Source organism: Macaca thibetana, chromosome 19 (genome assembly GCF_024542745.1).
Source record: "Macaca thibetana thibetana isolate TM-01 chromosome 19, ASM2454274v1, whole genome shotgun sequence".
Classification (NCBI taxonomy): Eukaryota; Metazoa; Chordata; class Mammalia; order Primates; family Cercopithecidae; genus Macaca; species Macaca thibetana.
The window spans coordinates 30,600,524-30,626,040 of NC_065596.1; the positions used below are offsets into that span (position 1 = coordinate 30,600,524).

General features: G+C 53.3%; 2 protein-coding genes and 1 non-coding gene across 4 annotated transcripts; 1 reads left to right on the forward strand and 2 right to left on the reverse strand.

The window, feature by feature from the left end:
- Window positions 1-379: 379 nt before the first annotated feature.
- On the reverse strand, window positions 380-12,119 carry SIGLEC11 (sialic acid binding Ig like lectin 11). Its single transcript, XM_050771485.1, has 10 exons — window positions 11,873-12,119; window positions 11,419-11,802; window positions 11,003-11,287; window positions 10,638-10,685; window positions 9,936-10,199; window positions 9,293-9,340; window positions 8,923-9,180; window positions 2,911-3,007; window positions 2,497-2,578; window positions 380-1,621 (listed from the first exon to the last, which is right to left on the reverse strand). The coding sequence occupies exons 1-10, from the start codon at window positions 12,018-12,020 to the stop codon at window positions 1,355-1,357; spliced, it is 1,881 nt and encodes a 626-aa protein (XP_050627442.1). The 5' UTR covers window positions 12,021-12,119; the 3' UTR covers window positions 380-1,354.
- LOC126943637 (small nucleolar RNA U3) lies at window positions 700-912 on the reverse strand. Its single transcript, XR_007721782.1, has one exon. It is a non-coding gene; the product is annotated as a small nucleolar RNA U3 (small nucleolar RNA).
- Window positions 12,120-17,064: 4,945 nt separating the features above from the next.
- SIGLEC16 (sialic acid binding Ig like lectin 16) lies at window positions 17,065-20,706 on the forward strand. 2 transcript variants are annotated; one of them, XM_050771531.1, is made up of 9 exons: window positions 17,065-17,227; window positions 17,298-17,681; window positions 17,813-18,097; window positions 18,286-18,513; window positions 18,804-18,851; window positions 18,965-19,222; window positions 19,731-19,824; window positions 20,172-20,251; window positions 20,626-20,706. In XM_050771531.1, the coding sequence occupies exons 1-8, from the start codon at window positions 17,080-17,082 to the stop codon at window positions 20,242-20,244; spliced, it is 1,518 nt and encodes a 505-aa protein (XP_050627488.1). In that variant the 5' UTR covers window positions 17,065-17,079; the 3' UTR covers window positions 20,245-20,251; window positions 20,626-20,706. The 2 variants fall into 2 exon arrangements, with proteins under 2 accessions (XP_050627488.1, XP_050627487.1); XM_050771530.1 differs by lacking the exon at window positions 18,965-19,222.
- The last annotated feature ends 4,811 nt before the right edge of the window (window positions 20,707-25,517 follow it).

Here is a 25,517-nt window from a genome sequence, read left to right on the forward strand (position 1 = left end):
TGTTGCCCAAGCTGGAGTGCAGTGGTGCAATCTCGGCTCACTGCAACCTCTGCCTCCTGAGTTCAAATGATTCTCGTGCCTCAGCCTCCTGAGTCACTGGGTCTGCAGGTGTGCCCCACTACATCTGGCTAATTTTTGTGTTTTTGGTAGAGATGGGGTTTCACCAGGTTGGCCAGGCTGGTCTTGAACTCCTGACCTCATGTGGTCTGCCCGCCTCAGCCTCCCAAAGTGCTGGGATTACAGATGTGAGCGACCGTGCCTGGCCTGGGTGCCTTGTTTTAATGACTTCCTTTCTGTCCCACAATAGCCCTGTGATTTAGGTTTATTGTGTCCGTTTTACTGAGGAGTAAGATGACTTGCCCAAACTCAGGCTCTATTTATTTATTTATTTAGACACAGAGTCTCACTCTGTCACCCAGGCTGGAGCGCAGTGGGACGATCTCAGCTCACTGCAACCTCTGCCTCCCGGGTTCAACCAATTATCTGCCTAGTCTCCCCAGTAACTGGGATTACAGGCACCCGCCACCATGCCCGGCTAATTTTTGTGTTTTTAGTAGAGATGGGGTTTCACCGTCTTGCCCAGGCTGGTCTTGAACTCCTGACCTTGTGATCCACCCACCTCAGCCTCCCAAAGTGCTGAGATTACAGGTGTGAACCACCACGCACAGCCTTTTTTTTTTTTTTAATGTTAAAATGGTAACCACTAGGACTTGGTTCTCTCACTCTCCCTCTTCTGAAGGAGGAGAATGGTTATCAATGGGGAATGACGGTTGCAGCAAAGCAATCCCAGGAGCTGGCTTCTCGTTCTGGAGAGCGCCCTGTGCCTCCTCTGCCTGGTTTCCTGTGCTTTACACATCCAGAGAAGCTTCTGTAGTAATGAACCATAGACACGATGCCTCAAAGCGTCATCTTCAAACTCGCTGTGAATTGAAAGTATAATCTTCAGCCAGGTACGGTGGCTCATGTCTGTAATCCCAGCACTTTGGTAGGCAGAGGCAGGCAGATTGCTTGAGCCCAGGAGTTCAAGACCAACCTGGGAAACAGCGAAACCCTGTCTCTACTAAAAATACAAAAATGAGCCTGGCGTGATGGCTCACAATTGCAGTCCCAGGTACTCGGGAGGCTGAAATAGGAGGATCACTTCAATCTGGCAGGTTGAGACTACAGTGAGCTGAGATTGCACCACTGCACTCCAGCCTGGGGGACAGAGTGAGACCCTGTCTCAAAAAAAGAGTCTAATCTTCAAACTCAAGCTCTTCATTGGGGATGGGGCTGAAATCTGAGTCCAGTTCTGGCTGTCACACCAGCACGACTCCCACGCACTTGCTGGTGTCCTGTTTCCATGGAGAACTCTTCACTTTGGAACCATCCCTGACGTCTCCTTCTCCAACTGAAGCCCAAAGCCCAGGCCCCTCGGGGGCTGTCCCTTGGGGATCTTGATCTCTGAGTACTCAGTGCTGCTGGGGGCCTCCTGGTCCTCAGGCTCCCGGAGCCTCATCCCTTGGAAGCTGAGGGAGGCGTAGTAGACCTCCTGCTCTTCCCCCTGCCCTGGGGTGGGGGTGGCTGCACCTGGGGGCAGGTGGTCTTGGGAGCTGCCTGCCGAGCATTCATGCTGCTGACCCTGAATGCAGGGAAGAAAGGGAGTCAAATTAGGATCATGGGGGCTAAGCGAGAGCAAGGAGGATGCACAAGAGGACCTGGAAGCTGAGCATTTCCTGTTTCACCTACTCATTCCACAGACGCTGGCTGGGCCCTCGTTCTTTCACTCATTCAGCAAATATTTGAGAACAATAACATCTGGCTCTTGGTAATTCACTGCCAGGCTCATAAAATCCTCACCACAATCCAGACTCATAAAATCCTCACTCCAATCTACTGGGGAGACACTATGGTCCCCATGATCAGATGGAGAAATGGAGGCTGAGTAAATTCCCCAAACCCACACATCTAAGCAGTGGTCAGGCCAGGATTCACGTCCAGGTCTCTCTGACTCCAGCACCCGCTGCCTTTATGGAACAGCTCCCCTGTGCCAGCCCCTGGATATTCCCAGGGGAACTAGAGAGACACCATCCCTGACCTCAGGCAGCTTGCAGTGTGGAAGGAGAGGCAGACATTAAAGCTCTAGTCAATCAAGTTACTATCTAATTGCAAATTATGAGTGGATGCCCAGGAAGGAGGAGGTGTGAGAAAGACAGGGATTTGCTTGGACCTGGACTGACCTCAGGGACCTCGGAAGATCTACTCAAACACAAAGATCTACTCGAGCACAGGCAGAGTATGGACAGGCCCGGGGAGGCCTTGGCTCTGGGAGGGGACATGGGGAGCAAGGGGGAGGGTGCCCCCCAGATCATGGGACTTGGGACTGCATTGATGGGGACCCAGGAGCAAAATCTTATTTGGGGCACAATGATTCTGCAAGGCACCAAGAGGAGTGCCCATGGCCATCCAGGAAAGGGGAACAGCTGGGGCCCCAGCAGACAGAGGTTGGGCTCTCACCTGGGAGATGGGCCCCAGGGTGGAGGGCACGTCCTGCTCCGCTGCTGCCCTCTTGCGAGCTTCTTTCCTGCAGGTCTTCACCCTGAGGGAAGAAGCACTGGCCTTCAGTCTTCAGGCTGGCCCAGAGCCTGGGGCGACTGCTTCCTACATGGCTTAGCAGAGGCTGGAAGGCCGTGGAGGCCAGTGGGGTGGGGACATATCCATGGGGTGACTTCCACAGTGAGAACTGGGGACGCTCATAGATGGCCTGGATCAGGGCTCTGGAGCAGACCCCTGCTCTGATTTTCTTGCCCAAGGCCCAGTTCTTACACCCACTGCCCCATCTAGATTCCTGCGGCTGGGACTGTCTGGGATTCTAGAACCCTCTCCCTTCCCACACTCTGCATTGCCTGCCCTCCCAGGGATGTCACTTACCCGAAGATGACGAGGCAGGAACAGAGAGCGAGCAGGGCAGTGACACCAGCTCCCAGGGCAGCCCCCAGGCCAACTCCTCCCCCACGCTGCAGCTTCCCTGCATGGGAGCAGGGTTTGGGGTGGTGTTCTTCTAGCCCTGAGACCCTCCTGTCCCTTCCTCCCACAGACCTAGAGCTCTCAGATTCTTCATCCCCCACTGAGGCAGAAATTTAAAAATAAATATGCATTCATTCACTCCAAGAAAAGTAACAGGCAAGGCAAGGGTTAAAAAAAAAAAAAAAGGAACAAGTTTTCCTCTGCTTAGCAAGCTCACTCCAAGGACAGTTATGAGATAATACTGTTTAAAAAGCCAAGGCCAAAGGAATAGGCTCCAGACACACCCCCTTCCAGAGCAAGGTTGAAGGAAAAAAAGAAAAACAAATTCCTTTCTGCTACTCCTTTCCCTGGCTTCTTAAGCACAACTATGTTTTACAAATGTCTGTATTTAGCCAGTTCTTTTTTTTTTTTTTTGGACACAGCTACAAGGCACCAGCTATGCAAAGCCACAAGTTATGCTATACTATAAATCATGTGACCTATCATATAATTAACTGCCTCTGTTTTACTTTCGTAAGTCCGCTCATAAAAACCCTGCTCTGTGTTTGTTTAATGCTCAGCTTTTTAGATGCGAATCTACTGAGCTGATGTGCACCTAAGATAAACAATCCTCCTGTTCTCCCCATCGGTCTCTCCAGTCCTCAGTTTCCCGCAGCATTTTTGGCGACCACGAAGGGACCAGAGACAGCAGGTTTACTGCCTCCTTTGCCTCTGGGGGCTGGAGCCCTGGGCCTCGGGAGACCTGTGACCCCAGGTGCCACCAGGAGAACGTTAGCCTGGAGAAGAAATCACCTCTCCACTGACCTGGTGCCCCTACCTAGCAGCACAACAAAACCTGAAAGGAGCTACAGAACGATTTCAGAAACAGTGCACTTCAGGAACCGCAGTAATTTGGGGCCCAAGGCAGGAGACCCATCCCGTAGGGGTGGAAGGGGAGCCTGATCACTTCCTGGGGTGTGCCTAGTAGTCCGATCCAGAGGGGCTGGGGGCGGCAAAGAGTGGCTTGTCGATTTGGATGAAAATCACACCTCAATCAATACAGGACATGAGAATGGCTTGCTAAGTCGATTAGGAAAAGGAAACAGGAGGTGGCGAGCCACCCCAACTAAGAAACTGGAGGTGGCGAGAGTGGCTTGTCACCCCAATTAGGACCATAGGAACTGGGAGTGGGGAAGTGTGTAAAAGTGTGTAAATGTAGAGGCCTAATTAGGCTCATCAGTCACAAAGTGAGAAGTCACAAATCTCTTAGTGTGGACTTGGTGCTCCAAGCAAAGTGTGGGGCCGACTACGACTAGTGGCGATCTGCATACGGCTAACCGGAGCTGTCCTACAGCTCAGAGTCGTAGCAGGAATAAGGAACTCTCCAAAGTCAAGTAGTGTCTAAAAACTCCCATAATAGGAGACGGTATAGTCGGCGGAAATGAGAGGAAGAGCGAGTGAGTGCACTGAGCCGTAAAGAAAGGAATAGAAGGAAAGTCATCAAAACTTACTCCATTGAAGCACATGTCACAAAACTTTAAGAAAGGTTTTTCAGGGGATTATAAAGTTAAGCGAATCCCCCAGAGGTTGAGAACTCTCTGTGAATTAGAATGACTTTCCTTTGATGTTGGATGGCTGACTGAAGAAACTGTAGACTAGGAAACAATTGGACATGTATTTAAGATGGTGACAGCCTGAGTATCCTTATCAGTTTCCTTATATTGATTCATGGTTACATATAGGACAGACAAGACCAACCTGGATCCAGCCCTGTTTAGCAGCTTATTGCAAAACACTTGTAGCCCGAGCCAAAAGTAAAAGTAAGAGCAGCTTCGCTGACTGACAGGAAGTTAAAAGAAAAATCCCAGAAAGAGCAATAGAAGCCAGTTTTGCAACAGCTGCCAGAGGAAACAGAGATTCCTCCTCCATATATGTCCCAGCCTACCCACCTTTACTGAGGCCAACAGCCCTCCAGGAACCAAATTCAGGAGCTAGCACGCCCCAAGTCTCACCCTGAAGGGAAGGATCGGAGCCTCAAAAGGCCAGGGAAGGAAGTGAAAAGAGTCAAGCAGGCCGTCTCAGATCTGGCCGTGCTTGAGCTATGCAAATGCCTGTCAGGGAGATGTGAGGACCCATTTAGTATAATAACCAAGGCCAGGTTCAGGGGGCAAACGAACCTTCATCCATCAGCCCTTTTTGACTACTGATCTACTAAACTGGAAACCCCATACTCCCTCCTACACAGAGAAGCCCCAAGCCCTTACAGATCTGATGCAGTCCATCTTTCTGACACACAATCCACCCTGGCCAGATTGCAAGCAGCTTTTCCTAATGTGATTTAACACTAAAAAGTGCAAGAGAGTAACATAGGCAGCTCTCCGCTGGCTAAAACCCCACGTACCAGCAGAGGCAGGGCGTGCTCAGGCATGCACTCAAGGTCAGTTCTCAGACCCAGATCCTGACTAGGACCCAGAGGATGCAACTCAGCTTCAGCGTTTGCAAAGGTACCGAGAGGCACTTCTGCAAGGCGTGAAAGCTGGTGGAAAGAAAGCAATTAATAGAAGAAAAATTTCAAAAGTGCTTCAGAGAGCTGATGACAACCCAAGTCAGTTTTATAAAAAACTTCGTGAAGCATTCCGGCTTTACACCCCATTTGACGCTGAGGCTGCTGAAAATCAGCGCATGGTAAGCGTTAGGCAGGGATCTAGACCCGACATGGCAGCAACACCCGACGTAGCAGGCCCTTTGTTCGAGACTTCCCTTCATCTTTGTTTTTTATTTATTTATTTATTTTTTTTTTGAGACGGAGTCTCGCTCTGTAGCCCAGGCTGGAGTGCAGTGGCCGGATCTCAGCTCACTGCAAGCTCCGCCTCCCGGGTTCACGCCATTCTCCGGCCTCAGCCTCCTGAGTAGCTGGGACTACAGGCGCCCGCCACCTCGCCCGGCTAGTTTTTTGTATTTCTTAGTAGAGACGGGGTTTCACCGTGTTAGCCAGGCTGGTCTCGATCTCCTGACCTCGTGATCCACCCGTCTCAGCCTCCCAAAGTGCTGGGATTACAGGCTTGAGCCACCGTGCCCGGCCTTCCCTTCCTCTTTGAACACACCCGCAGACTTGCATACATCAGAGGTTCCGGCTGGGCAACCACACTCGCCCATGACCTGCAGCTCACCTGCATTCCACAAGTTCGTAAAAAGCAGTTCCGGTTGACAGTTTCCAAAGACCCCTTCCTCATGACCCTTACTCGACTCCTGCCCTAGTAGTTTCAAGACCCCCCAGGCCCTGTTTGTACAACCAGCTTCCCTACCTCTCGGGCTATAAAAAGCCCCTACCCTTCTCCCTCAGCGCGACTTCCTCGGCCCGCAGCTTTGGACCGAGGAACCTCACCCGCGAGTCCTAATAAAGGCTATTCTCACTGCCATTTGCCTTGTGTCTTCGTTCCTGGTTTGGCTCCAGCCTCAGTTTACCTTTACAGTAAGCATAGTCTTTGCAGGGCAAGCCTGGGGTGACATCAAGTGGAAACTGCAGGCATGAATGCCACTCAGCTTATAAAAGTGACCACCAAGATGTACATTAACCGTGACCAGGGAACAAACCGGGAAAGAGCAAAAGCAACAAGCGATGCGCCAAGCAGCTAGGCACACCAAGGGTTAAGTCCCTCTCCCCAGCCCGGCTCTATCTGGAAAAAGAGGGGGGCGGGGACTGGCCCCTGGAAGATAAGCAAAAAAAAAAAAAGAAAGGCATAATTCTTACAACTTGCGGCAGGCACCTACCAAGCCTCAGGGCCAATAGCAGCCCAGGAGTGGACTACGGCTGTTCAGATCCTACCTAGCCCCAAAAAGTAAGTGTGAAAATGAAAAAAAAAAACCATCCTGGCTAACTTGGTGAAACCCTGTTTCTACTAAAAATACAAAAAATTAGCCGGGTGTGGTGGCGGGCACCTGTAGTCCAAGCTGCTCAGGAGGCTGAGGCAGGAGAATGGCGTAAACCCGGGAGGCGGAGCTTGCAGTGAGCCGAGATCGCATCACTGCACTCCAGCCTGGGTGACAGAGTGAGACTCCATCTCAAAAAAAAAGGAAAAAAGAAAAATCAGAAAGAGGAAAGACAGATGGCAATGCGTGCACCGGGGCAGGGCCCATGCCGTTGCCCAGCCCCACTGGCCAGCTGTAGGAGCAGGAGAACTCAGGAAGGAAAAAGGAAGCAGAATATAGGCTGACAAAAAAAGCCAGTCGGTTGGCAGTAGCCCTCATAAAAAGAAAAATTAGAAGGCTGGGCACGGCGGCTCGCACCTGTAATCCCAGCACTTTGGGAGGCTGACGTGGGCAGATTATAGGGTCAGGAGATTGAGACCGTCCTGGCTAACACAGTGAAACTCCATCTCTACTAAAAATACAAAAAATTAGCCAGGTGAGGTGGAGGGCGCTTTTGTCCCAGGTACTCCGGAGGCTGAAGCAGGAGAATGGCGTGAACCTGCAAGGTGGAGCTTGCAGTGAGCCGAGATCGCCCCACCACACTCCAGCCTGGGCGACAGAGCGAGACTCCGTCTCAAAAAAAAAAAGAAAGAAAGAAAGAAAGAAAAATAAGCAGTGTGAAAGGATATGGACACAGACGTGGATGTGGAAAAGGTCAAGTTAGGCAGGGATTTAAGAGCCGACCAAGGCTATAGAGGGATCAATGTGCAAAATGCAAAAAGAAAGGACACTGGAAGGATAAATGTCCAGAAGGTAATAAGGGAAATGGCCAAGGCTGCGAGGCAAAGAAGCCATTGGCCAAGGGCTCCTGCACCTTAAAGGAACCAAATACTTATCTGATCAGGCTGGCAGGAGCTGAAGGATGTGAGGACCAGGACAGACTGGGCTCCTTCTCATTAGGCCTCTAGGAGCCCATGGTCACATTAAAAGTTGAAGGCAGCAAAATTCTGCCATATCTGGATTCCACGTTTCTCACTGATGGCTAAGCCATTATATAAAGTTACAAAGCAGGGGGGGAAAAAAAAACCCTCCTTGCCTGTAATCCCAGCACTTTGGGAGGCCGAGGCGGGTGGATTACAAGGTCAGGAGATCGAAACACAGTGAAACCCTGTCTCTACTAAAAAAACAAAAGGGGCCGGGCGCGGTGGCTCAAGCCTGTAATCCCAGCACTTTGGGAGGCCGAGACGGGTGGATCACGAGGTCAGGAGATCGAGACCATCCTAGATAACACGGTGAAACCCCGTCTCTACTAAGAAATACAAAAAAAAAAAACTAGCCGGGCGAGGTGGCGGGCGCCTGTAGTCCCAGCTACTCGGGAGGCTGAGGCCGGAGAATGGCGTGAACCCGGGAGGCGGAGCTTGCAGTGAGCTGAGATCCGGCCACTGCACTCCAGCCTGGGCTACAGAGCGAGACTCCGTCTCAAAAAAAAAAAAAAAAAAAAAAAACAAACAAAAAAAAAAAAAAAAAAAAAAAAAACAAAAAAAAAAACAAAAGGGTGGGCGCCTGTAGTCCCAGGTACTGGGAAGGCTGAGGCAGGAGAATCGCTTGAATCTGGGAGGTGGAGGTCGCAGTGAGCCAAGATTGTGCCATTACACTCCAGCCTGGGCAACAAGAGCGAAACTCTGTTTCAAAAAAAAAAAAGGCCGGGTGCGGTGGCTCAAGCCTGTAATCCCAGCACTTTGGGAGGCCGAGACGGGCGGATCACGAGGTCAGGAGATCGAGACCATCCTGGCTAACACGGCAAAACCCCGTCTCTACTAAAAAATACAAAAAAACCCAGCAGCTCCTCCCCAAGCCACCAACGCAGAGAGGGGGCCGGGCTGGCTTGGGAGGAGCAGCTGCAGTGCAGACCCTCAGCCTCCCGGGAGCAGGAGGGGCCCAGCAGCTGTGGGGGGTCTGTGGGACGGAGGACAGGACTCAGCAGGGGCCCCTTCCTGGGACCCAGATGTCCCCCTTTCCCTCACTCACGGTGCACGGAGAGGCTGAGAGAGACGTGCTGGGAGCCCAGCGGGTGCTGAGCGTGGCACGTGAACACTCCTTCTTGCTCCACTTGAACCCGAGGCAGCTCCAGGACCCCGGGGTCTGAGGGCTGGGAGGAGCCCACGGTCTGTCCCCCCTGGGTCCAGCTCAGCCTGGCTGGGGGGCTGCTGTGGGTGACACAGACCAGGCGCAGGCTTTGGCCCTCCAGGACCGGGAGGGACGTGCCGTTCCCGAGGTTTTCCAGGACTAGGGAAGGAAGGGGCAGAATCCATGTGCAGCTCAGGGCTCCGGGACCCTCCAGATTCCTGGGCCCCAGTTCGGCACCGAGAGGCCCTGGCTCCTCTGTCCCCTTTCCTACCTGTCCTGTTTGCTTGGGAAACCATCACTCTCAGGTTCTCTGGAGGATCTGAAATGGAGAGAGGGGACCGGCTCTAGATGGGCCAGGGGCTTCCCTCTGGGTAAAGGGAAGCGTCCTGGAGACTGAGGTGGGGGAAGTGGGTGGGATAGAAGGGCAGTGCAGAATCACCCACTGAGTCCCAGACACAAACTGCATGAGGGTCTACACAGGTAAGAATATCAGTCCCTGGCCAGGCGAGGTGGCTCATGCCCAGCACTTTCGGAGGCCGGGGCAGGCGGATCACGAGGTCAGGAGATCGAGACCATCCTGGCTAACATGGTGAAACCCCGTCTCTACTAAAAATACAAAAAATCAGCCAGGAGTGGTGGTGGGCGCCTGTAGTCCCAGCTACTGGGGAGGCTGAGGCAGGAGAATGGCGTGAACCTGGGAGGTGGAGCTTGCAGTGAGCTGAGATCATGCCACTGCACTCCAGCCCGAGAGACAGAGCAAGACTCTGTCTCAAAAAAACAACAAAAAAAAGAATGTCAGTCCCTGAGACCTGGCGCTCTAGACCCCCTCAGCTCTGGGACCCTGAGCCCAGCCCCTGCATCCCCACCTGTTCTGCCCTCCCGATGGACCCCAGGCCCCTGCTGGGCGCACTCACACTGTACAGAGAGGTCCAGGGCTCGCTGCTGGGAGCCAAGCCTGTTCTCCGCTCGGCAGGTGTAGCGCCCTGAATCCCCGGCCTTCACCCCGGGCAGCTCCAGCCCCAGGGTTCTGGGGCCCCAGGGGTGGGACAAGGAGAGGACTCTGTCCTGCAGGACCCAGCTCAGCGTGGCGGGGGGCTGGCTGTCAGCAGCACAGAGGAGCCGTAGGAACTGGCCTTTCCAGGCTTCCAGATGTGTGAGATTTTCCTGGGGTTTCAGGGCTGAACCGGAAGAGAGAGAGAGAGAGAGAGAGGCTACAGGGAGGAGCATATCCCCTCACCTTCATGAAAATTTTTCATCTCCTAAAGAGGACTGGCCCAGTGGCCGGGCGCGGTGGCTCAAGCCTGTAATCCCAGCACTTTGGGAGGCCGAGACGGGCGGATCACGACGTCAGGAGATCGAGACCATCCTGGTTAACACGGTGAAACCCCGTCTCTACTAAAAAATACAAAAAATTAGCCGGGCGAGGTGGCGGGCGCCTGTAGTCCCAGCTACTCGGGAGGCTGAGGCAGGAGAATGGCGGGAACCCGGGAGGCGGAGCTTGCAGTGAGCTGAGATCCAGCCACTGCACTCCAGCCTGGGCGACAGAGCGAGACTCCGTCTCAAAAAAAAAAAAAAAAAGACGACTGGCCCAGCCCCAGCCCCACGGCCCTCAGTACCTGACGTGTTGTCCCGCGAAATGCTGATAACAAGGTCTCTGGGGGCGTCTGTAACAAGATTGTGAGCTGGCTACAGGGAGGGCCAGTTTGTTCCTCACACCTGGAAAAAACTCCCTCCGGGAAAAGAAAGTGGGAACATCCCAGGAAAGACAAGTGACAACCAGAGCCGGGCCTCACGGGTGTGGACAGAGGACCAGACGCCATTCCCATCCCCCTCCCAGGGCTGAGCCCGCATCCTGGGACCCCACGGCTTCCTCTCCCTGGACGCTCCTGAGCTGGCAGCCGCTCCACTGCCCCACTGGGCTCCTCCACCTCCCCACCCACCGGGTCTGTCTGCACGCCCCAGCGTCCCAGGCCACACTCACAGGCCACGCGGAGTCGGACGGTCCTCTGTGCGCTCACACCCTTTCTGGAGAAGTCCACGTGGCAGGTGAGGTCGGTGTCGTGGTCCTGGGGGCTGGGCGTGAAGCTGAGCACTGAGAAGTGGGAGGTCGTTGGTTTGGTTCCTTGGGAGGAGAGGGCAGTCCCCGTCCAGGAGAAAGAAGGGGCTGGACATTCCTCAGAGGCCCAGTCAAACACACAGATGACCGTCACCGGCTGCCCGGGCTCCAGAGTCTCAGGGATGTAGACATCAGGCTTCTGAGTCAGGGCTGGGACAGCGACAGGGGTGAGGGGTTCTAATGCTGCAGGGGTCCCTGAGAGCCCTCTCTGCTCAGCCCATAGCCTGCCCCCAGGGTCCCTCTCCAGTGTGAGAGGCAGCGGTTCCCATCCCATTCCATACCTGTTACTTGTAGAAGGAACCCATTGTTCCTAAAATTATATCTCACATATGTTCCTCTCTCCACCCGAAAGAAGTACCGTGCCTCATCCTCCCTCTGCGCGTCTCTGATCACCAAGGAGCAGCTCCCCTTGCCGGGATCCCCAGTGAGCTGGAATCGGCCCCGGGCGCTCATTTCCACCTCTCGACTCTGGTTGTTTGTGGCCACAGGAGCACCCGTATTTGTGTTGGTCCCTTCTTTGAACCAGTAGCCATAAGCAGCAGTAGACTCTTTCCAGCCATCCCAGGGGTAGGAGAGGTTGCAAGGCACCATGACGCACAGGCCCTCCTGCACCGTCACCAGCCTCTGCACTTGAAGACTGTAACTGGGATCCTTGTTCAGGGACCCTGGGGAGATGCAGAGGCTCAGCGGCGGCCCCAGTCCCTGCATGGGACCCCCAACCGCCGACCCACTTACCCGCCCCCAGCACGGGCAGCAGCAGGGGCAGCAGCAGCATCTCTGGGCTCTGGGGCTGGGCCTGTCCCGGGACCATCCGGCTTCTGGGCCGGCCTGGCGGGGAAGGAAACTCCTCGAGCAGGAAGCCTGGCAGAGGGACAGTGACCATCCGCAGAGGAGGAGCCTCGGGAACCGCAATGTCCTGAAAGATCCTCTCCTGACTTCTCCTTTCACAGGGGAAGCAGCAGGGCAGAGGGCATGAGGCCAGCCCCAAACCAGGAAGGAGCCACCCTGGCCAGCCTCGGGCGTGGGCAGTGCTAGGAGGGGACTGTCAGGGGACACAGGTGAGTCATGGCTGCAGGTGAGGTGATGGATGCAGAGTCCCATTCATTCATTCATTCATTCATTCTCCAGGCAAAATCTACTCCATGCAGTGGGGGGAGGCAAAGAAGAGATGACCAACCAATCCCTGCCCACAGGATCCTCACCTCCACTTATGTCAACTCAGGGTCCCTGGGCTCCCGAAAGGCACTCAGCTCCCCTGCGTGTTGTGGGGCCGTCTCGGCAGCTTACAGCAGGCTCCCAGCTCCACAGTGAGTTGGGGGGCAGTGACATAAGACCCCAGTGAGCTCAGAGGGCCTCATGCTTGGGGTTTACTGCTCTGAGGTTGCCCTCTGGAGATTCTTAATAATATATCTTTTGATCTGTGTTTTGTAAATGAGGTCTAATTGGTTCATGGAGCCCCACTGGGGAACTTGGACCTTGCATCATAGGGTCACAGCTCTGTCCTCTCCCCACCCTGATGCCCAGACTAGTTTGTGGCTCAGCCCAGCCCCGATTACCCACCCGGGCATAGAGGGGGTCTGGGTTGTGCAGACTCAAGGGCAGGGACCCCAGCACCTTTGAGAGTCTGCACTGCCCACCCTCCCAATTCCCCAAGGCTGAGGATTTGGACATTAACTAGCAAATTTAAAACTCCATGAACAAAATGTGGTTTATCCATTTAATGGAGTATTCTTCACCCCTAAAAAGGAATTACATTCTGACACCTGCCAAACACAGATGGTCCTGAGAACACTATACTAAGTGAAAGAAACCAGACAATACTGCGTGATTCTGTTCATCTGATATGTCCAGAAGTGGCAAATGTAGAGACAGGAAGTAGATTTGTCATTGTTGGGAGGGGGGGCATGGTGGGAGAGAAGAATGGGAAGTGACAGTTTAATGGGTACATGGTTTCTTTTTTCAGTAATGGGAAAGTTCTGCAACTAGATGGAGCTGATGGTTGCACAAGAATGTGAACGTACTTATTGCCAATGAACTGTACTTTTTTTCTTTTTTTTTTCCCCTTTTGAGTCTTGCTTTGTCACCCAGGCTGAGTGCAGTGGTGCAATCTCGGCTCACTGCAACCTCTGCCTCCCAGTTTCAAGCAGTTCTCGTGCCTCAGCCTCCCGAGTGGCCGGGATTACAGGCATGCACCACCACGCCCAGCTGATTGTGCATTTTAAAATGATTAAAATAGGCCGGACGCAGTGGCTCACACCTGTAATCCCAGCACTTTGGGAGGCCAAGGCGGGCAGATCACTTGAGGTCAGGAGTTCGAGACCAGCCTGGTCAACATGGTGAAAACTCGTCTCTATTAAAAATACAAAGATTAGGCTGGGTGCGGTAGCTCAAGCCTGTAATCCTAGCACTTTGGGAGGCTGAGGCGGGCGGATCACGAGGTCAGGAGTTCGAGACCAGCCTGACCAGCATGGTGAAACCCCGTCTCTACTAAAAATACAAAAAAATTAGCCTGACATGGTGGCATGCACCTGTAGTCCCAGCTACTCAAGAGGCTGAGGCAAGGGAATTGCTTGAACCTGGTGGGCAGAGGTTGCAGTGAGCCGCGATCATGCCACTGCACTCCAGCCTGGGCGACAGAGTGAGACTCTGTCTCAAAAAAAAAAAAAAAAAATTCAACTCAATATGGATCAGAGACTTAAATCTAAGACCTGAAACCAAAAAATTCTAGAAGATAACCTAGGAAAAACTCTTCAAGACATTGGTCTAGGTAGTGGTATGTATACCATTATCATGGAATATTACTCAGCCATAAGAAAAAAATGAAATAATGTCTTTTGCAACAACTTCGACGGAGCTGGAGGCCATTATTCCAAGTGAAGTAACTCAGGAATGAAAAATCAAATGCCATCTGTTCTCACTTTTAAGTGGGAGCTAAGCTATGGATGCGTAAAGGCATACAGAGATCATGGACTATGATGTCATAGAGGCAGAGAGTAGAACAATAGTTATGAGAGCCCTAGAAGGGTGCATGGGTGGGTAGGTGGGGAATGAAGAGCTCTATCTAACAAATATACAGTTAGATAGAAGGAGTAGTTCTTATGTTTAATAGCAGAGTAGGGTGACTATAGTTAACAGTAACATATTGTAGTGGTCGCTCATGCCTGTAATCCCAACAATTTGGGAGGCTGAGACAGGCAGATTGCTTGAGCCTAGGAGTTTGAGGCCAGCCTGAGCAACATGGTGAAACCCCATCTCTATCAAAAAAAAAGTACAAAAATTAAGTGGTGGTGCACACCTGTAGTCCCAAGTTGCTCAGGAGGCTGAAGTGGGAGGATTGCTTGAGCTTGGGGAGATCAAAGCTGCAGTGAGTCATGATCACACCACTGCACTCCAGCCTGGGTGACTGAGTAACCCTGTTTTTTTTTTTTTGAGATGGAGTCTCACTCTGTCACCCAGGCTGGAGGGCAGTGGTGCGATCTCAGCTCACTGCAAGCTCCGCCTCCCAGGTTCACGCCACTCTCCCGCCTCAGCCTCCTGAGTAGCTGGGACTATAGGCGCCCGCCACCACACCTAGCTAATTTTTTTGTATTTTTAATAGAGACAGGGTTTCACCGTGTTAGCCAGGATGGCCTTGATCTCCTGACCTTGTGATCCGCCCGCCTTGGCCTCCCAAAGTGCTGGGATTACAGGCATGAGCCACCGCGTCCGGCCTCAGAGTGACCCTGTCTTAAAAATAAATAAATAACATATTGTATTTTTCAAAATAGCTAGAAAAGAGGATTTGAAATGTTCCCAACATATAGAAATAATACATGTTTGAAGTGACAGATATTCAAATACCATGACTTGATTATACCATATTATATGCATGGCACAAAATATCACATATACCCCATAAATATGTACAAATATCACATATTAATAAAAATAATTTTGGCCGGGCGCGGTGGCTCACGCCTGTAATCCCAGCACTTTGGGAGGCCGAGGCAGGCGGATCACAAGGTCAGGAGATCGAGACCACGGTGAAACCCCGTCTCTACTAAAAATACAAAAAAAAAAAAAAAATTAGCCGGGCGCGGTGGTGGGCGCCTGTAGTCCCAGCTACTCGGGAGGCTGAGGCAGGAGAATGGCGTGAACCCGGGAGGCGGAGCTTGCAGTGAGCTGAGATGCGGCCACTGCACTCCAGCCTGGGCGACAGAGCGAGACTCTGTCTCAAAAAAAAAAAAAAAATAAAAAAAAAATAAAAAATAAAAATAAAAATAAAAATAATTTTTAAAAATCAACAAACCAGGGCTGGGCACAGTGGCTCACACCTGTAATCCCAGCACTTTAGGAGGCCAAGGCGGGTGGATCACCTGAGGTCAGAAGTTCAAGACCAGCCTGGTCAACATGGTGAAACCCCGTCTCTACTAAATATACAAAAAATTAGCCAGGTGTGGTGGCAGGCACCAGTAATCCCAGCTACTCAGGAGGCTGAGGCAGGAGAATCGCTTGAACCTGAAAGGTGGAGGTTGTGGTGAGCCAAGATCATGCCATTGTGTTCCAGCCTGGGCAATAAGAGTGAAACTTCATCTTTAAAAAAAAAAAAAAAAAATCAACAAGCCAGACACAGTTGCTCACGCCTGTAAATGCTAGCACTTTGGGAGGCTGGGCAGGCAGATCACCTGAGGTCAGGAGTTCGAGACCAGCCTGCTCAACATGATGAAAGCCCATCTCTAATAAAAATACAAAAAATTAGCCGGGCGTGGTGGCGGGTGCCTGTAGTCCCAGCTACTTGGGAGGCTGAGGCAGGAGAATCACTTGGCCCCTGGGAGGCGGAGGTTGCAGTGAGCTGAGACTGCGCCATTGCACTCCAGCTGGGGTGACAGAGTGAGACTCTGTCTCAAAAATAAAAAAAAAATAAATAAATATCAACAAAAGAAAAAGTTTCATAGGGCAGGATCCAGAAGAGACAATGTGTGGGATTCCAATTGTCCTTTCCCAGTGAAATCATACAGAAAACACTAATGCTAGCAGTAAGGATGAGTGACAACATACACTAAGTATTGTCACCCAGGCGAGCTCACCTGAGCCTCGGTGTTCAGAGTTTTTTGTTTGTTTGTTTTTGTTTTTTTCTTTTGAGACGGAGTCTCGCTCTGTCACCCAGGCTGGAGTGCAGTGGCCAGATCTCAGCTCACTGCAAGCTCCGCCCTTGGGTTCACGCCATTCTCCTGCCTCAGCCTCCCGAGTAGCTGGGACTACAGGCGCCCGACACCTCACCTTGCTAGTTTTTTGTATTTTTTTAGTAGAGACGGGGTTTCACTGTGTTAGCCAGGATGGTCTCGATCTGACCTCGTGATCCGCCCGTCTCGGCCTCCCAAAGTGCTGGGATTACAGGCTTGAGCCACCGCGACCGGCCGTATTTTTAGTAGAGACGGGGTTTCACCGTGTTAGCCAGGATGGTCTCGATCTCCTGACCTCATGATCCACCCATCTCAGCCTCCCAAAATGCTGGGATTACAGGTGTGAGCCACCACGCCCGGCCGGTGTTCAGAGTTTTTACTGGGAGTTGGTCAGGTAGATGTGGCTGACTGCCTGTGTGGTTGACCCAGTTTTTACTCTCTGTGGAGGTACAGCAATAATACATGGTGCAAAGCCCTCACCATAAATCACAGAGTTATTGTAGACTCTTCCAGTGTCCCACTGCCCCCTGGAGAATGAATGAATGAATGAATGAATGAATGAATGGGACTCTGCAGCCATCACCTCACCTGCAGCCATGACTCACCTGTGTCCCCTGACAGTCCCCTCCTAGCACTGCCCACGCCCGAGGCTGGCCAGGGTGGCTCCTTCCTGGTTTGGGGCTGGCCTCATGCCCTCTGCCCTGCTGCTTCCCCTGTGAAAGGAGAAGTCAGGAGAGGATCTTTCAGGACATTGCGGTTCCCGAGGCTCCTCCTCTGCGGATGGTCACTGTCCCTCTGCCAGGCTTCCTGCTCGAGGAGTTTCCTTCCCCGCCAGGCCGGCCCAGAAGCCGGATGGTCCCGGGACAGGCCCAGCCCCAGAGCCCAGAGATGCTGCTGCTGCCCCTGCTGCTGCCCGTGCTGGGGGCGGGTAAGTGGGTCGGCGGTTGGGGGTCCCATGCAGGGACTGGGGCCGCCGCTGAGCCTCTGCATCTCCCCAGGGTCCCTGAACAAGGATCCCAGTTACAGTCTTCAAGTGCAGAGGCTGGTGACGGTGCAGGAGGGCCTGTGCGTCATGGTGCCTTGCAACCTCTCCTACCCCTGGGATGGCTGGAAAGAGTCTACTGCTGCTTATGGCTACTGGTTCAAAGAAGGGACCAACACAAATACGGGTGCTCCTGTGGCCACAAACAACCAGAGTCGAGAGGTGGAAATGAGCGCCCGGGGCCGATTCCAGCTCACTGGGGATCCCGGCAAGGGGAGCTGCTCCTTGGTGATCAGAGACGCGCAGAGGGAGGATGAGGCACGGTACTTCTTTCGGGTGGAGAGAGGAACATATGTGAGATATAATTTTAGGAACAATGGGTTCCTTCTACAAGTAACAGGTATGGAATGGGATGGGAACCGCTGCCTCTCACACTGGAGAGGGACCCTGGGGGCAGGCTATGGGCTGAGCAGAGAGGGCTCTCAGGGACCCCTGCAGCATTAGAACCCCTCACCCCTGTCGCTGTCCCAGCCCTGACTCAGAAGCCTGATGTCTACATCCCTGAGACTCTGGAGCCCGGGCAGCCGGTGACGGTCATCTGTGTGTTTGACTGGGCCTCTGAGGAATGTCCAGCCCCTTCTTTCTCCTGGACGGGGACTGCCCTCTCCTCCCAAGGAACCAAACCAACGACCTCCCACTTCTCAGTGCTCAGCTTCACGCCCAGCCCCCAGGACCACGACACCGACCTCACCTGCCACGTGGACTTCTCCAGAAAGGGTGTGAGCGCACAGAGGACCGTCCGACTCCGCGTGGCCTGTGAGTGTGGCCTGGGACGCTGGGGCGTGCAGACAGACCCGGTGGGTGGGGAGGTGGAGGAGCCCAGTGGGGCAGTGGAGCGGCTGCCAGCTCAGGAGCGTCCAGGGAGAGGAAGCCGTGGGGTCCCAGGATGCGGGCTCAGCCCTGGGAGGGGGATGGGAATGGCGTCTGGTCCTCTGTCCTGGAAGCCCAGAAAGGCCAGTTCCTGCGGCTCCTCTGTGCTGCTGACAGCCAGCCCCCCGCCACGCTGAGCTGGGTCCTACAGGACAGAGTCCTCTCCTTGTCCCACCCCTGGGGCCCCAGAACCCTGGGGCTGGAGCTGCCCGGGGTGAAGGCCGGGGATTCAGGGCGCTACACCTGCCGAGCGGAGAACAGGCTTGGCTCCCAGCAGCGAGCCCTGGACCTCTCTGTGCAGTGTGAGTGCGTCCAGCAGGGAGGGGCCTGGGGTCCATCGGGAGGGCAGAACAGGTGGGGATGCAGGGGCTGGGCTCAGGGTCCCAGAGCTGAGGGGATCTGGAGCCCCAGGCCTCGGGGACTGACCTTACCTGTGTAGACCCTCATGCAGTTTGTGTCTGGGACTCAGTGGGTGATTCTGCACTGCCCTTCTATCCCACCCACTTCCCCCACCTCAGTCTCCAGGACGCTTCCCTTTACCCAGAGGGAAGCCCTTGGCCCGTCTAGAGCCGGTCCCCTCTCTCCATTTCAGATCCTCCACAGAACCTGAGTGTGATGGTTTCCCAAGCAAACAGGACAGGTAGGAAAGGGGACAGAGGAGCCAGGGCCTCTCGGTGCCGAACTGGGGGCCCAGGAATCTGGAGGGTCCCGGAGCCCTGAGCTGCACATGGATTCTGCCCCTTCCTTCCCTAGTCCTGGAAAACCTCGGGAACGGCACGTCCCTCCCGGTCCTGGAGGGCCAAAGCCTGCGCCTGGTCTGTGTCACCCACAGCAGCCCCCCAGCCAGGCTGAGCTGGACCCAGGGGGGACAGACCGTGGGCTCCTCCCAGCCCTCAGACCCCGGGGTCCTGGAGCTACCTCGGGTTCAAGTGGAGCAAGAAGGAGGGTTCACCTGCCACGCTCAGCACCCGCTGGGCTCCCAGCACGTCTCTCTCAGGCGCTCCGTGCACTGCGAGTGGGGAAAGGGGGGCACCTGGGTCCCAGGAAGGGGCCCCTGCTGAGTCCTGTCCTCCGTCCCACAGACCCCCCACAGCTGCTGGGCCCCTCCTGCTCCTGGGAGGCTGAGGGTCTGCACTGCAGCTGCTCCTCCCAAGCCAGCCCGGCCCCGGCTCTGAGCTGGTGGATTGGTGGTGAGCCGTTGGAGGGAAACAGCAGCCAGGGCTTCTTCGATGTCACCCCCAGCTCAGCCAGGCCCTGGGTCAACAGCTCCCTCAAGCCTCCAAGTGGGGGCTTGGCTCCAACCTCAGGCTCCGCTTCGAGGCCCAGAACGTCCATGGGACCCAGAGCTCTCGTTTGCTGCTGGACAGTCAGGGTGTAGGGTAGGGAGGCCTGGGCTCTCCAGGTCCCACAGCCAAGGGTGTAGGAAGGGCCTGGAGAACCCAGATTGAAGTTGCAATAAGAAAGGAAGGACTCAGGACTGTAGTTTAGCAGGTGAACGGGCCTCATCCCACTTTTCCAGGCAAATCAGGGCCCGTGACGGGGCTGGTTCTGGTGGCTGTCGGGGAGATGGCTACGAAGATCCTGCTTCTCTGCCTCTGCCTCGTCCTCCTCAGGTGAGCCCTGCCCCAGGGTCCAAGGGGAGGGGTGGAGAGGGCAGAGGATACACCGCTCAATCCCAGATCTTAATCCTGGGGGTGCTTGGACAATTTAAGACGCCTGCGGCCAGGCAGAGGCTGAGTTGATCGTGATGATTCCACACGGGCCAATGTTGTCAGTCCCCAACTCTGGACCAATTTCCAGGCTGGGGAGGTTCCTGCTCTCATCGGGGAGGTCCTGGGGGCTACGCCTGCTCTCTCTGCCTCAGTCCCCTCCAGCCCCTTAGCAGGGCACAGCGAGGTGAGTCTGCTGCCTTCTGAGCCCCAATGCGGCCACACTCACAGGCCCTGGTCTCTTCATCCAGAGTGAGGTCCTGCAGGAGGAAGGCAGCAAGGGCAGCACTGGGCATGCAAGCTGCAGACACTGTCACAGACTAATCTCCAGGTGAGTGTCGTGGGCCTCTTCCCTTCCAACATCCTGCTGGACACCTCCCCCTCGATGGCCCCAAGGATTGCTCCACTCAATGTGGCCATAACTGACTTGTCACCTCCCTTTCCAAGCCCACTTCTCCTGTTGAGAGCCCCATCCCTCTGATGACGTGGTAGCCCCATCTCTAATGTCAAAACCCGGGTGTGGGTGTCCACCTTGACCTCCCTCCCTCCTCTAGATCCCATAAATCACTAGCTCTTGTCCCTCCTTCTAAGTACAGGTCACCTTGGAGCCCTTTTCTCCATCCTGGCCCCAGTCATGCCTGGGCCTCACCTCTTCCCTGGTCACTGAACCCTCCTCATCTCTTGCCTCCATCTCTCCCAAAACAGACTCCAGACTGCTTCCAGATGCCTCCTCATCCAGTTCCTCCACTGTCTGAGCGGCCGTGTTTCCTCTGCAGGCCTTGCATGGTCTGTCCTCTGCTGGGCTCTCCTGATCTCTCCTCTCCCTACGTCACCCAACATCTCCCCAAACCCTCTGGGCCAAAGACTCTGTGGCTCTGACACTTGGCATATGTAGTTTCTTCTCCTGAAACGCCCTTCCCTCCCACTCCTGCCAAACTATGTCCAGATCCTCCTTCAGGTTCCCCTTTTTTTTTTTTTTGAGACACAGTCTCACTTTGTCACCCAGGCTGGAGTGCAGTGGCATGATCTCAACTCACTGCAGCCTCCCAGGTTCAAGCGATTCTCCTGCCTCAACCTCCTGAGTAGCTGGGATTACAGGCACCTGCCACCATGTGCGGCTAATTTTTGTATTTTTAGTAGAGATGGGGTTTCACCATGTTGGCCAGGTTGGTCTCAAACTCCTAGCCTCAAGTGATCCACCCTCCTCAGCCTCCCAAACTGCTGGGATTACAGGCATGAGCCACCGCACTGAACTGTGTGCAGACGTGTCACGTAAGGACCTTTCTGCCAATAACGGATGGCAAATATGACAGTGGTTTCATAATATTCTTTTTTTTTTTTTTTTCTGAGATGGAGTCTTGCACTGTTGCCTGGGCTGGTATGCAATGCAATGGTGCAGTCTCAGCTCACTGCAACCTCCACTTCCTAGGTTTAAGCGATTCTCCTGCCTCAACCTCCCAAGCAGCTGGGATTACAGGCAGCCACCACCACGTCCAGCTAATTTTTGTGTTTTTAGTAGAGATGGGGTTTCACTATGCTGGCCAGGCTGGTCTCGAACTCCTGACCTCGCGATCCACCCACCTCGGCCTCCCAAAGTGCTGGGATTACAGGTGTGAGCCACCGCACCCGGCCAGTGTTATAAGATTCTAATGCAGCAGAAAGATTCCTATCTCCTAGAGAAGTGGTAACATCATTACACTGTACTCCAGTGCAACACATACTTGTTGATGGTGATGCTGATGTCAGCAAACCTACTGCATGGGCAGTCCCATAAAAGTGTAAGACATACAATTTGTATCGTATATAATATTACACTTAGTAATGAATGATGATGTTACTGGTTAATGTATTCACTATGGTATACTTTTTGTTGTTATTTTAGTGTAGTCCTTCCACTCAGTGAAGGAAAAGTTAACTGTGAAACAGCCTCAGGCAGGTCCTTCAGGAGGGATTCAAGAAGAAGACATGTGGCCGGGCGCCTTGGCTCACGCCTGTAATCCCAGCACTCTGGGAAGCAGAGTCGAGTGGATCGCCTGAGGTCAGCAGTTTGAGACCAGCCTGGCCAACATGGTGAAACCCCATCTCTACTAAAAAAAATACAAAAATTAGCTGGGCGTGGTGGCACACACCTGTAATCCCAGCTACTCCAGAGAATGAGGCAAGAGAATCGCTTGAACCCAAGAGGCAGCGGTTGCAGTGAGCTGAGATCATGCCATTGGACTCTGGCCTGGGCAACGAGAGCAAAACTCCGTCTAAAACAAACAAACAAAAACAAAACAACAACAACAAAATCCTTATCCTATCCTAGGAGATGACAGCTCCATGTGTGTTACTGAACCTGAAGACCTTCCAGTGGGACAAGATGTGGACGTGGAAGACAGTGATACTGATGGTCCTGACCCTGTGCAGGTCTAGGCTAATGTGTGAATTTTGCCTCTTAGTTATTAAAACAAAAGCTTAAAAATTAAATCAATTAAGAATAGAGAAAAGGATATGAAGGTATAAAGAAAATGTTCTCGTACAGCTGTACAATGTGTGTGTTTCCAGCTAAGTGTTATTATAAGAGCATAAAAAAGTTAAAATATTATGTTTACAAAGTGAACATGTTACAGTAAGCTAATATTTACTATTTGTTGTTGTTGTTGTTTTGAGACAGAGTCTCGCTCTGTTGCCCAGGCTGGAGTACAGTGGCATGATCTTGGCTCACTGGAATCTCCAGTTTCCAGGCTCAAGCTATTCTTGTGCCTCAGCCTCCCAAGTAGCTGGGATTACAGGTGTGTGCAACTATGCCTGGCTAAGTTTTTAAGAATATTGTTGGCCGGGCGCAGTGGCTCACACCTGTAATCCCAGCACTTTGGGAGGCCGAGGTGGGTGGATCACAAGGTCAGGAGATTGAGACCATCCTGGCTAACACGGTGAAACCCCATCTCTACTAAAAAAATGCAAAAAAATGCCGGGCGCGGTGGCTCACGCCTGTAATCCCAGCACTTTGGGAGGCCGAGGCGGGCGGATCACAAGGTCAGGAGATCGAGACCACGGTGAAACCCCGTCTCTACTAAAAATACAAAAAATTAGCCGGGCGCGGTTGTGGGCACCTGTAGTCCCAGCTACTCGGGAGGCTGAGGCAGGAGAATGGCGTGAACCCGGGAGGCGGAGCTTGCAGTGAGCCGAGATCGCGCCACTGCACTCCAGCCTGGGCGACAGAGCGAGACTCCGTCTCAAAAAAAAAAAAAAAAAAAAAAAAAAAAAAAAAAATGCAAAAAAAAAAATAAATAAACCGGGCGTGCTGGCAGGCGCCTGTAGTCCCAGCTACTCAGGAGGCTGAGGCAGGAGAATGGCGTGAACCCAGGAGGCGGAGCTTGCAGTGAGCAGAGATCGCACCCTTGCACTCCAGCCTGGGTGACAGAGCGAGACTCCATCTCAAAAAAAAAAAAAGAATGTTGTTAGTAGTGATGGGCTTTCTCCATGTTGGCCAGGCTGGTCTTGAACTCCTGGCCTCAAGTGATCTGCCTGCCTCTGCCTCCCAAAGTGCTGGGATTACAGGTGTGAGCCACCGCAGCCAGGCTACTATTGAAGAAAGGAAAATATTTTTTATGTATTTGCTGTAGTCTAAGTGCATAGTGTTTATAAAGTCTACAGCAGTGTGTAGTAATGTTCAAGGCCTTCACATTCACTCATTACAACTCAGACTCACCCAGAGCGACTTCCAGTTCTGTTTTTGTTGTTGTTGTTGTTGTTGTTTGAGACGGAGTCTCCCTCTGTCACATCTTTCTCTGGGCAAGGTGAATCCTTTACCTACAGTAACCTTTCTTTCCTGGGCTTCTAGCTCAATTTCACAATTGTGTTTGAGTAGATCTTCCGAGGTCCCTGAGGTCAGTCCAGGTCCAAGCAAATCCCCGTCTTTCTCATACCTCCTCCTTCCTGGGCATCCACTCATAATTTGCAATTAGATAGTAACTTGATTGACTAGAGCTTTAATGTCTGCTCCTTCCACACTGCAAGCTGCCTGAGGTCAGGGATGGTGTCTCCCTAGTTCCCCCAGGAATATCCAGGGGCTGGCACAGGGGAGCTGTTCCATAAGGGCAGCAGGTGCTGGAGTCAGAGAAACTTGGACGTGAATCCTGGCCTGACCACTGCTTAGATGTGTGGGTTTGGAGTATTTACTCAGCCTCCATTTCTCCATCTGATCATGGGGACCATAGTGCCTCCCCAGTGGATTGTGGTGAGGATTTTGTGAGTCTGGATTTTGTGAGTTTGGCAGTGAATTACCAAGAGCCAGATGTTATTGTTCTCAAATACTTGCTGAATGAGTGAAAGAACGAGGGCCCAGCCAGCGTCTGTGGAATGAGTAGGTGAAACAGGAAATGCTCAGCTTCCAGGTCCTCTTGTGCATCCTCCTTGCTCTCGCTTAGCCCCCATGATCCTAATTTGACCCCCTTTCTCCCCTGCATTCAGGGTCAGCAGCATGAATGCTCGGCAGGCAGCTCCCAAGACCACCTTCCCCCAGGTGCAGCCACCCCCACCCCAGGGCAGGGGGAAGAGCAGGAGGTCTACTACGCCTCCCTCAGCTTCCAGGGCCTGAGGCTCCGGGAGCCTGAGGACCAGGAGGCCCCCAGCAGCACCGAGTACTCAGCGATCAAGATCCACAAGAGGCGGCCCCCGAAGGGCTCGGGCTTTGGTTGGAGAGGGAGACGTCAGGGATGGTTCCGAGGTGAAGAGCGCTCCATGGAAACAGGACATCAGCAAGTGTGTGGGAGTCGTGCTGGTGTGACAGCCAGAACTGGACTCAGATTTCAGCCCCATCCTGAGACTAATAGTTTGAGCAAGTTACTTTACTCTTCACTTTCCTCCTCTGCGCTGTGGACACAGTCAGCCTAACTCACAGGGTTCTTGTGAGGCATAAGGAAGTAATTAACATAAAGCATCCATCAGAGGCGAGTCTCATCTGAGTCACGCCTCTTCCCAGGGCAGCCCATGATGTGGGCTGACCACCCTGGTCCAAACTGAGACCCTTCTGCAGGGCAGGTCCAGCTTCAGAGCTCCCTGAAGCCTCGGGTGGGGCTGTCCTTGGGCCGCATCGGAGCTTGATTCTCTCTCTGTCGTTCCCGCTCCCCCCACTCCCACTATGGATCCCGGGGCAGCCTACACATCCCTGCAGGCTGCTCTCCGCCTCAGAGCCCGCTTCCTGGGACCTCAACCTCCATATTTGACCAGACACAGATAATCATCCATTATTTATCTGAAATAAATTATAAATGTGTGAATCACATTACCTCTATCACTAATTATATTTCCCCGATGATTTTGTCCCCCTTAGCAGTGTCCTTTTTCTTTTCTTTTTTTTTTTTGAGACAGAGTCTTACTCTATCGCCCAGGCTGGAGTGCAGTGGCGCGATCTTGGCTCACTGCAACCTCCGTCTCCCGGGTTCAAGCGATACTCATGTCTCAGCCTCCTGAGTAGCTGGGATTATAGGCGCATGCCACCATGCCTGGCTAATTTTTGTATTTTTGGTAGAGACGCGGTTTCACCATGTCAGCCAGGCTGGTCTCGAACTCCCGACTTCAGGTGATCTGCCAGCCCCAGCCTCCCAAAGTGA